We start from the raw sequence: 12,548 nt of genomic DNA on the forward strand, positions 1-12,548 counted from the left end.
AGCCGCGACCGGTGGCGCATCTATATCTCATGTTAAACCATAGCCGCTTTAAGCGCGCTCATGAGAGAACCAAGAATCCTCGCTAGGGGTGGCGCGAGTTGGGCCTGCTCGGGCGCGCGGGAACAAAAACCTCGTTTCTTGTTTGTTTTTTTTCATTTTTATCTTTTTCATCTTTTACTTCTGTTTATACATCCAAAATATTATAAATAAATTATTACAAAATCGCACTACATAAAAAGATTCGGAAAATGTTGACCAAGCTTTTGAAATTTTTTAAAAGCCTATAGAGAACATGTTTATCACGTATATGAAAAATGTATACAAAAAATGTGTTTGAAATAATGTGATCATGTATTTAAAAAATGTTGATCAAGCATTTTGAAAAAAAATGAACAAGTGTTTGACATATGTTAATCAAGAATTTGAAAAATGTTAAATTTGTATAGAAACAATGTTGACCATGTATTAAAAAAATAATTGTTAAAATTTGACCATATATAAAAATGTTAGTCAAGCATTTAAAAAATGCTGAACAAGTATTTGAAAAATGTTAAATGTGTATAGAAAAAATGTTGACCGTGTATTAAAAAATGATGGAAATTTTTTATCATGTATATGAAAATGTTAATTGAGCATTTAAAAAAATATTGAACAAGTATATGAAAAATATTAATCAAGTATTTGAAAAATGTAGTGTTTAGAAAAAATGTTGACCATGTGTTAGAAAAATATTAATATTGAAATTAAAAAATGTTAGTCAAGCATTTGGAAAATGTTAAATGTGCCTAGAAAAAATGTTGACCATGTATTATTAAATGTTAATGTTTTATTTGAAAAATGTGAATCAATAATTTGAAAATGTTTTAAAGTATGTATAGAAAATATGTTTAACACGTATTAAAAATATTCATCTTGTATTTTTAAAATGTTAATCAAGCATTTAAAAATGTGATAGAAAAATGTTGACCATGTATTAAAAATATTATATTTGTATTAGAAAAATGTTGTTAACATATACAAAAAATTTAGAATGAAAATCAAAATAAACAAAGAAAACAAAAAAAGAAACAAAATAAACTAAAAAATAATGAAACAAATGCATAATTAATGAAAAAGGTCATAGAAGAAAAATGAAAAGAAACCAAACGAAAAGAAAAAAGAAAAAAGAAAAAATGGTGAAGACCTGGTTAAATCACCTCAAGTAGGTCGCGCTCCTACTACTAACTACTGACGGGAAATGGACACAGTAGCTAGCAGCGCCGGCTATCTCGTTGGAGACTAGGTATTGATCCCGCATTCTCCTCTTTCCAATCGCTTTTTCCTTTAATGTGTGCGGATGGGTCGGCTCAACTGTCATAGACGCTCCAGCGTGGGTTTTCTACCGTGAATGCGAGATATAGTCGCTGCGCGTGACCGCACCCTCTCCAACATTGCAAGCAAGCAGTACTAGTACCAAATTCAGGAGAGCTCCTATTGGATGCACGTGCGTACAATAGTCAAGCTTTTGCGCACAAGCAGCCCGACTGGACCGGCCATTACATTTCGAAATGTGAAGAAAATCCTAAAAAGTAGGCGCGCGAGGGAGAGGATGAGAGCTAATGCTGCTAGCCACTCCACCAAAGTCTCGTTTGTGATAACTTATAAGTATGAGACACGTTTTGTAGATGAGGCGAGTAAAGCCTGTTTTCCATTTGTTTTCACGTTTTCTTTCTGTTTTTTCTTTTCGTTTTATTTTTTATTTTTTCATCTCCACTTTTTGTTTAGTTTTCCTTTAGTTTTACATTTTTTGCTTTCTTTTGTTTTTTCTCCGGATTTTTGTTCCTTTTTGGGTTTTTCATTCAAATACTTGTTCAACATTTGTTTTAAATACTTGTTCAATATTTTTAAAATACTCATTTAACATTTTTATGTACATGATCAACATTTTCTCAAATAATTGCCAACATTTTTTCAAATACATATTCAACATTTTACAAATACATTTTCAACATTTTTATATACATAATCGGCATTTTTCAAATACTTGTTCAATAATGTTTAAATACCTGTTTGGAAAATTTGAAATACTTGTTCAACATGTTTATATACATCCGCAAAAAAACTTTTTTATATACATGATCAATATTTTTCAAATACTTGTACAATATGTTTCAAATATATGTTCACCATTTTCAAATACTTCTTCAACATTTTTAAAATACCCGTTCAAAAAAATTCAAAACTTCTTTGAAGAGTGTTTTTTGTAATATATATCTAGAACATTTTAAAGTATAAAAATAATAAAAGAAAGGCAAAAAGAAAACATAAAAAAACTAGGAATGTGCCCTCCAGCGAACTTGGGCTGGCCCATGTGCGACTACCTGAACACGAGGAATAGACGCACCCGGATCGATCACGGGGCTTCCCGGTTCCCTGCGCGAATGGATAACCCCATGGCATGTTGGTCTTTAATAACAAAATAGCAGCACTGTGCTATAAAAAGTAGTGAAAAGTAACTAAATTGGAAATTTCGAACAATTTTTTTAAAGATGTGAACAATTTTTTAAAAAAATAATTTTAAAATACACTTTGAACTCTTTTTATTATAGGTGAAATGTTTTCAAATACCCACTAGACATTTTTTTTTAATATGTGGCGAACATTTTTCAAATGCACACTAAACAATTTCCCTATACACAATGAACATTTTTTACATAGAGTGAGCAAACTTTTGAAATTTCTAACCTTTATAGGAAATTTTATACGATGAACAATTTTTAAAAACATATATTTAAATCTTTTGTAATAGACGCTGAACAAATTTTAAATACAAACTGAACATTTTTGTGATACACGCTGAACAAATATTTAAATACACATCAAACATTTTTGTGATATGTGCTGAACAATTTTAAAATACTCAATGAACATTTAAAAAATATACGTTGAACATTTTCGTAATATAGGGTGAAAATTTTCGTAAATATATGAAGGTTTTTTGTGTTTAAACACACAATGAACTTTGTATAATGCATGAAAAAGGAAATAAAAATAAAGAAAGAAAATGGAAAAAAGAAAAAAAGAAAAGAAAAGAAGTAGAAACAAAAACAGAAAAAAGAGGCAAGCGTCTAATAGGGATTGTCCTAATTCAGCTAAAAAAGAGTATTACTAGTACTGAATTGTTGTAGCCCGATAGGTATGGGCCTCTAGGCCGTTGTTGGTCCAGGCAAAGGACGGAGGAGGAGGTAGCATGGCGCTGCCGCGAGCATGGGCAACAGCTCTCCCTCGCAAACTGGCCGGGAACAGGGAGGAACACAAACCCGCCTCGCATTACCGTAATCACCATGGAAGACAAGCGCCTCCCGTCTCAACATACATATATAGCTAGCGACGCAATGCAACCAAACCGAGGGGAGGAACAAACACAAAACTTCATCAGGATCGATCCTCTCGTCTTGTCCAACTCCGGTGTCGGTGCGTATCCCTTCCTAGTTTCGCCGATAAATCCGAGGCCGAGCAGAGAGAGCATCCAACCCGGCGGCGCCGTGACACGGCCGCTGCTCCCGGGCGCGGTCCACGGTAGTAGAGGTGGGGAGGCGCGCTCGCCCGCCGGTGGGTGGGTGTGCTAGGGTATTGAGAGGTTTTCCACCTCCGCGGTTTCCAATGACCCATCTCGGGATGCAACTTCTTTTTCCTTCCTTCCTGCCTATAAAGCCCCAATTCCATTGGTGCTCTGGTCTCCAAGCACACACGAGTTTTGTGGCAGCTAACTATGCCTGTGAGACTCAAACTCCTGCGGATCGAGTCGGACTTTTGAGTATCTGATATGCGCTAGTAATTTTGTTTGGGTTTAGAACAAACTGGACCATGATGTTTGGTTATTTTTTTGTGGTTGTTGGACTGATTTTTCTTTTACGTTTTGTTCTGATATATGATCTGCAATGAGTGCTCCAAATCATTCAGTTTCATGCAAGCTTTGTGAAGATGAAGAAATAAGTCTCTTCATTGATCATTTGTATCCACAACTAATTCCAGATTCCTAACTTGAAAACTCTGAATTGATTTGATGATGAAGAAATCAGTGTGTTCATTGATCATGTGTATCCAGTATTAATTGCGGATTTGTAGCTTTACATAATTAATTCCAGATTCCTAACTTGGAAACCCTCAATTGGTTTGATGATGAAGAAATCATTGTGTTCATTGATCATCTCTATTCAGAATTAATTCCAGATTCCTAACTTGAAAACTCTCAATTGATGCCTGCAGGTGGTTGAAGGCCTCCTGACTGAATTGTGTGGTCTCCATCAAACAAGGCCTCAACATATTCATCGTAGAAGACAAAGGCAGTGCCATTGCTCTCATGTGTGCCGCCCTTCTCTTCTTGGGCACATGGCCAACATTGCTCACCCTCCTGGAGCGCAGGGGACGGCTACCGCAGCACACGTACCTTGATTACTCAATCAACAACCTCCTCGCCGCAGTCCTCATTGCGCTCACCTTGGGCCAGCTTGGGGAGAGCAAGAAAAACATGCCCAATTTCTTCACCCAGCTCAGTCAAGTTAGCTGTCTAACTAAGCATTCATTTATTTATACAACAACTTCCTGATGAGACAATCGCTGATTCATCTGGTTTGCTGATTCAGAGTGAATTGTTTGATGAAGGATAACTGGCCTTCGGTGCTGTTTGCAATGGCAGGGGGTCTTGTGCTCAGTATTGGGAACCTTTCTACACAGTATGCTTGGACATATGTGGGTCTCTTAGTTACTGAGGTTATCTGTGCAAGTATGGTTGTTGTAATAGGTAAGTTGATCCCTGCAAACTGAATGTAGTAAACATTCTTATTATTTTTTCTGGTTATGCTTCTGATGATACATGTCACGTACAGCTCATTATTGATCCCAATGCTCCTTTATTAATGATTACAATAGGGACTGAATTACTAGGTTAGCACTAGTTGGTTTAAGTCAGTCTTTTGCCCAATAACACTGGTTATCTGACAGTTCTAGTTGCTTCAAAAAAGTGTGTGTCAATCTTAGGTGAATCATTTAGCAAGGTATTATTGTCTAGGTTTAAAAACATCTCAAGATATGAACAGCTTTGATGATACAAGTATAGCTGATATCTGAACTGAAAGAACCGATGCACCAAATTACAAGTTGGATTTTTAGCTGCCTCTTTATTTATTTTTTAATATTTCTTCTGTTAAGTCGTGTGTTGTATTTTCAGGCACAACACTGAATTATTTCCTGGACAACCGCATCAACAGGGCAGACATTCTTTTCACTGGAGTGGCATGCTTCCTTGTTGCAGTCATCCTCAGGACTGTTGTACATGCTTCTAATGCAGCGGATAATGAAGAAAAACTAAGTGAATCTACAAATGGCTACAACCTTGGGTAACATGGTCTCACTTTCTTGCACATTTTTACGTCACACGGAGTCACATTACCCACTGGTTCACTTACATCGGCTAGGTGCATTAGATGTCAATCTTTGTAAACCATTTTACGTCTTATTGTTGCTGCTCTGATCACTGTAATGTCTAATTTAACAAGACAAATGGAGGTATGGAGCCAAGCACACAAGTTATATATGGTGCATGACTACTGGTATTATTGATGTATCGCAGTTGCAGATTCTAGTTCCTAACTTTGCCTATTTCAGATGCACTAGAGGACATAGAGAATGGAGCTTCTGCAGAAGATGCCACCAGAGCTAAGGCAGGAACTGCAGAATACCTAATTGAGCTCGAAGGGCGGCGTTCAATTAAGGTAAACTCATAATTCTGTCACTAGTCATTATAGAATAATTCAGATAGTACTGGATGTTTGTTCTGAACCTCGTTTTCAAAAGCGAGAAGCATAATTATTATCGCAACATCAATGAACTGATCTAGCCAAACTTCTCCATTTTCCAGGTATTTGGATCGAGTACTCTCAAGGGGCTTGGGCAAGTTTTCTTTGCTGGTGTCTGCCTCTCGCTCTTCTCTCCAGCACTCAATCTGGCCACCAATGACCAGTGGCACACCCTGAAAGACGGTGTCCCACATCTGGATGTATACAATGCCTTCTTCTACTTCTCCATCTCGTGTTTTGTCATTGGTATCGGGTTGAACATCTTGTTCCTCTACCGCCCAATGACCGGCGTGCCAAAGTCATCCTTCAAGGCCTATCTGAATGACTGGGAAGGCACACAATGGGCTCTTCTTGCCGGTCTCCTTTGTGGTTTGGGCAGTGGCTTCCAGTTCATGGGTGGTCAGGTTGCTGGTTATGCTGTTGCTGATGCTGTTGAGGTTGGTTGAACCAATGTCTCGTGGTTCTTATATGTTTGCATCCAGCACCGTAAAAAGACATCTTCACTCTGAAGAGAAATGCACCATGTTTGCATTCTGTGTGATTCAATCAAGATGTTAAAATAATATTGAATCGCCAAAACATATCCTGTGGTAGATATAAGGGTTAATTTGATAAATGCCACTCCAATTATGGCGATTCATAAAAATGCCACTGCAATTTCCAAACTTGGAAAAATGCCACTGCAATTTTTGCAAAGTTTAAAACGCCACTCCAGACTTCGAAGAATGCCACTGGAAATGGCATGAAATGGCAATTTTCAAAGTTTGAAAATTGCAGTGGCATTTCTCAGAATCGCCAGATTTGGAGTGGCATTTATCAAATTAACCCTAGATATAATTTTCAGATTGAAGAGGAAACTTCTCTACACCTATGATTCTAACTGCTTCTGCATTGCTGTTTATCAGGCTTTGCCACTTGGGAGCACATTCTGGGGCATCGTGCTATTCGGGGAGTACCGGAAGTCGTCAAAGAAAATGTACACTCTGCTGGTGTTCATGCTGCTGATGTTCATCGCAGCTGTAGCAACGCTCATGGCTTCAGCTGGTCACAGGAGCACAAAGTGATCCATTGCCACATTCTGGGCCATCTTGCTATTCGACGGTACCGGAAGTCGTCAAGGAGAACTTCTGCTCATGTTGGTCGCCGACTGTAGCCATGCTTATGGCTTCATCTGGTCAAAGGCGCAACGCACAAAGTGATGGGTTGCCCCACCCTTTCATCTGTTCTTCTAGCTCGCAACTCCTCCTAGTCCTGTCACAAGGCGTAGGATGATGAAGTAAGATGGGAAGGCAAGTCGTTGACTCGGGAAGCAGTCCATGCCATGACAAAGTGAATCCTATCTGCGATGTTTTCGTCTGAATGGAGTTGCCAGGTGTGGCTGTACATAACCCCAAACAAGGGGAAACGTTTCAGTGCCTCCTTGGTTGAAAGAAATTTTGGAGGATTCTATCTCTTATAAAAGAATGTAGGATTGAAATCATAGAAATACTTTCTAGAATCCATTTTGTATTGCAAAATCCCAATTTGTCCAACCTCATGGAAACTTTAGTTTGTGTGCAACCAAACAAACTTCTATCAAATATTTTTGTGTTTTCAATTATTATATGATTCAAGATGCCATTTGCTTTTCCTATTCCTACTTCTATTTAAATCCTGCCAACTAAAGAGGTAGCATAATATTTTAGTCTTCAGATTTCAAATTCATACCAAATTATTATGTTTGATTCCATGTGAAAGGAAAAGACAACACAATATTTGATCCTGTTACTAATGAAATAAACTTCAAGGTTCTATAGAAATTAACATTCCATTCGTGAACAGGATAGCGTGCTGCAAAAATAATACTATAATCCTCCTAAACCTTAGGCCTCATTTGGCTCCATGATCAGGTGGCATAGGCCACAGCTATCCTGCATGACATGTACCGTGATACTTGTTTTTATCTTGATTATTTTGTGGCGATGTAATGTGACACTGGTTGGCCCTGCTGTTTGAATAGATGGGATTATACATGTTTCCCAATTGTTTGATTAGATGAGATTGTACCTCCATAGTCGGTTCTTGAGAACCAAAGTAAAGATAGCTGAAAGAAAATAAAAGAAAAAAACAAGTCAACAATATGGGATTCCTGCAGATTGTAGAAGATGTGATGCAATGGTATTTTTGCATTATACTCCCTCCATTCCTAAGTATAGGACATTTTGGTAGTTCAATTTAAACTACCAAAACATCTTGTATTTAGGAACAGAGGATGCACAATCTAGTTCCTCCCTTTTATTGTTCTCTAGTTGCTCTGCTCCTTTGTCCATAACTCCATATACATTATGTACATGTCAATTTGATAGTTGTATGGCTCTTCTTCCCTTTTGGGATATAAGTTGACCTTTTTATTCAAAAAGGGGGAAAGACCTTCAGCCTCTGCATCGAGTGATGCACACAGCCATATTAATTATTTAAAATGCCAAATAAATTAGCTTACATGGAGGGGGGGGGGGGAATGAGGCCATCCATAGGATATACCTCATGACAGCATCGCCCAATTGTACCACCAAACCTACAACGACATATTGGCAGATAAAGGGAGCAACGCTCCAAGACAATGCATTCAAGAAGGAAACTGCCCATGTCGATGTTGGCTGGTCTAACTAGATGTCAGACCAATAGCTATGAACCCGAAGCATGCCTCCAAACTGACACCATCAACAAGGTAATGATGCACGTACGTCGATGTTGACTGATCATACCATAAGGCAAGATCCTAAATTTTCACCCGCAGATAATGCATCCCGATGTCTTCCGCCGTAGTCACCGCCCACCATTCTATTGTCCTGCTCACATAGAATTATTATTTTTTCCTGATTTAATTTTATCGTCCTGCTCACATAGAACTAGCTGGCCAAAGGAGGAAATGTCAGAAGGGAAGGCCAAAGGAGAAACGAGCGTCCATGATTACATATTAAGTCTGAAATTACTAGATGGGCCTAAAGTCCATCCCATATTTCAACAATCCCCCACCAGATCTCGAGGGCCCATTGTGTCCTTTGTTCCAATTGTTGTTTCGATATACTAGTGTTTCAGTGAAGACCTGTTAAGGTTGAGCTTCACCTAGAGCAAGTAGCTACCCTCCTTCACAACTGAACAATGGACTATGCCTTGAATTGTCAGTTTGGCGTAAAGAAGCTTCACCACATGTCTTACTAGTACTAGGCTGCCGAAGGCTGGCCCCTCGGGTGGAGCATATAAGTCACACTCCTGGCCTATTCATGAGCTTACTAGAGATTACCCCGATCTCATAGACTGTGACCAGCAGTCGCGCTCATATAGGTGTGTTCCTCCAAAGATCGCTCTGTAGGATAGCATCTTGCTTACATAAGCTTTGGAACACATTAAGATAGTAGTCATCCTACCATACAGTATCGAGAGTATTGCATCTCCAACGGAGTGGGTTAGTATAGTTACTCTCCTCAGTTCACCACTGGCTTGTTTTCTCAGGTCCTACTTCACGGGATCTCCGATCACATAGGTCGGGTTACCACCATGGCAACTCATGTGGGTCTCATACCCATCTCCCCCGATGCATTATCTGTCACAACACGTGATAGCCCTTTTGTAAAGGGATCTGCCAGATTCTTAGCCGTATGGACATAGTCCAACACTATCACTCCAGAGTTTCTTAGTTTTCTGACAGCTTTTAATCTCATTCTTATGTGTTTGTTGGACTTCATGTTGTCCTTTGAACTCTTCACCTTGGTGATAACACTCTGATTATCACAGTTCATAAGGATAGCTGGAACTGGCTTCTCAACCAATGACAAGTCCATCAAAAGATCTCAAAGCCATCCTGCTTCGACATCAGATGTGTTTAATGCTGTTAATTCTGCTTTCATTGTCGATCTTGTTAAGATCGTTTGCTTGCAAGACTTCCAGGAAACAGCGCCACCTCCAAGAGTAAACATATACTCAGTTGTGGCCTTCATCTCATCAGCATCAGAGATCCAATTCGCATCACTATACCCTTCAAGTACCGGCAGGTCTCTGGTATAGTGAAGTCCATAGTTCATAGTACCTTTTAGACAGCACATAACTCTTTCAATAGCATGCCAATGTACATCACCCGGTTTGGAAACAAACCGACTCAGTTTGCTCACAGTAAACGCGATGTCAGGCCTCGTTGCGTTCACTAGGTACATCAGTGAACCAATGATTTGAGAGTATCTCAATTGATCTTTAGCCGTGCCTTTGGATTTTCGAGTCAACATGCTAGGATCATATGGTGTGTGAGATGGTGTGTAGTCCGAATATCCAAAATGACTCAACACCTTCTCAACATAATGGGATTGCAGAAGTGTAATCCCACCGTCATTATCTCTCAAAAGCTTGATGTTCAAGATGACATCTACCACACCAAGGTCTTTCATCTCAAAGTTCTGAGACAGAAACGACTTCACCTCCTCAATGACTTTGAGGTTGGTTCCGAATATCAGTATGTCATCAACATACATGCACAGTATAACTCCTTGATGACCCACAAGTATAGGGGATCTATTATAGTCCTTTCGATAAGTAAGAGTGTCGAACCCAACGAGGAGCAGAAGGAAATAATAAGCGGTTTTTAGTAAGGTATTCTCTACAAGCACTGAAATGATAGGTAACAGATAGTTTTGTGATAGGATAATTTGTAACGAGTAACAAGTAACAAAAGTAAATAAAGTGCAGCAAGGTGGCCCAATCCTTTTTGTAGCAAAGGACAAGCCTGGACAAACTCTTATATGATGTAAAGCGCTCCCAAGGACACATGGGAATATCGTCAAGCTAGTTTTCATCACGTTCATATGATTCACGTTCGGTACTTTGATAATTTGGTATGTTGGTGGACCGGTGCTTGGGTGCTGTCCTTACTTGGACAAGCATCCCACTTATGATTAACCTCTATTGCAAGCATCCGCAACTACAACAAAAGTATTAAGGTAAACCTAACCATAGCATGAAGCATATGGATCCAAATCAGCCCCTTACGAAGCAACATATAAACTAGGGTTTAAGTTTCTATCACTCTAGCAACCCATCATCTACTTATTACTTCCCAATGCCTTCCTCTAGGCCCAAATAATGGTGAAGTGTCATGTAGTCGACATTGACATAACACCACTAGAGGAGAGACAACATACATGTCATCAAAATGTCGAACGAATACCAAATTCACATGACTACTAATAGCAAGACTTCTCCCATGTCCTCAGGAACAAACGTAACTACTCACAAAGCATATTCATGTTCATAATCGGAGGGGTATTAATATGTATAAAGGATCTGAACATATGATCTTCCACCAAATAAACGAACTAGCATCAACTACAAGGAGTAATTAACACTACTAGCAACCCACAGGTACCAATCCCGGACTTAGAGACAAGAATTGGATACAAGAGATGAACTAGGGTTTTGAGAGGAGATGGTGCTGGTGAAGATGTTGATGGAGATTGCCCTCTCCCGATGAGAGAAGCATTGGTGATGACGATGGCGATGATTTCCCCCTCCCGGAGGGAAGTTTCCCTGGCAGAACAGCTCCGCCAGAGCCCTAGATTGGTTCCGCCAAGGTTCCGCCTCGTGGCGGCAGAGTCTCGTCCAGAAAGATGGCTTATGATTTTTTTATCATCGAAAGACTTCATATAGCAGAAGATGGCCATCGGAGGGCCACCAGGGGGCCCACGAGGTGGGGGGCGCGCCCAGGGGGTAGGGCGCGCCCCCACCCTCGTGGGCAGGGTGTGGCTCCCCTGGTGAACTTCTTGCGCTCAGTATTTTTTATATATTCTGAAAACGTCTTCCGTGAAGTTTCAGGTCTTTTGGAGCTGTGCAGAATAGGTCTCTAATATTTGCTCCTTTTCCAGCCCAGAATCCCAGCTGCCGGCATTCTCCCTCTTTATGTAAACCTTGTAAAATAAGAGAGAATAGGCATAAGTATTGTGACATAATGTGTAATTGAAAGTGCGTTATATCGACTAGAGGGGGGTGAATAGGCGATTTTTAAGAAAGTCTTCAAAACGTGGAAGTTATGAAGACAAACGGTAGAAATAAACCTATTACACTGCAGCGGAAGGTAGACTACACCAGGCAAGCCATAGTCAAGTATTCAATAGTGAAAGCACATTGACTAATAGCAGCAATGTAGTAAGGATCAGGTAGGAAGATATTGTGAAGCCACACAGAACATGCAGTCACTCAGTGAAGACAAAAGATAGTGCGAACATACAATGACTTCACAAGGAGTAACAGTAAGTAAAGGGAAGGGAAGATGGAACCAGTGACTCGCTGAAGACAATGATTTGTTGGACCAGTTCCAGTTGCTGTGACAACTGTATGTCTGGTTAGGACGGCTAGGTATTTAAACCTTAGGACACACAGTCTCGGACACCCAGTCCTGAACACGCAGCTCAGGACACCCAGTCCTCACCGTATTCCCCTTGAGCTAAGGTCACACAGACCTCGCCCAATCACTCTGGTAAGTCTTCAAGGTAGACTCCCAAACCTTCACAGACTTCGTTCACCGGCAATCCACAATGTCTCTTGGATGCTCAGAACGTGACGCCTAACCGGCTGGAGGATGCACAGTCCTCAAGTGTAATAAGTCTTCAGATCACACAGACAAGAAGACTTAAGTGATGCCTAATTCTCTTTGGCTCTGGGTGGTTAGGGCTTTATCCTCGCAAGGAA

General features: G+C 39.8%; 1 protein-coding gene and 1 pseudogene across 1 annotated transcript; both read left to right on the forward strand.

Annotated features, from left to right (window-relative positions):
- The first annotated feature begins 4,273 nt into the window (after positions 1 to 4,273).
- Positions 4,274 to 5,382, forward strand: LOC125528336 (ureide permease 1 pseudogene; annotated as a pseudogene).
- A 523-nt stretch (positions 5,383 to 5,905) lies between these two features.
- LOC147970703 (ureide permease 1-like) lies at positions 5,906 to 7,352 on the forward strand. The gene is made up of 2 exons (XM_087522693.1): positions 5,906 to 6,274; positions 6,743 to 7,352. Exons 1-2 carry the CDS (start codon positions 6,119 to 6,121, stop codon positions 6,899 to 6,901), a joined length of 315 nt encoding a protein of 104 aa, XP_087378819.1. The 5' UTR covers positions 5,906 to 6,118; the 3' UTR covers positions 6,902 to 7,352.
- Positions 7,353 to 12,548: the final 5,196 nt, after the last annotated feature.

The sequence above is a fragment of the Triticum urartu genome, chromosome 5A, assembly GCF_056163025.1.
Source record: "Triticum urartu cultivar PI428250 chromosome 5A, HENAU_Tu73, whole genome shotgun sequence".
Lineage (NCBI taxonomy): Eukaryota > Viridiplantae > Streptophyta > Magnoliopsida > Poales > Poaceae > Triticum > Triticum urartu.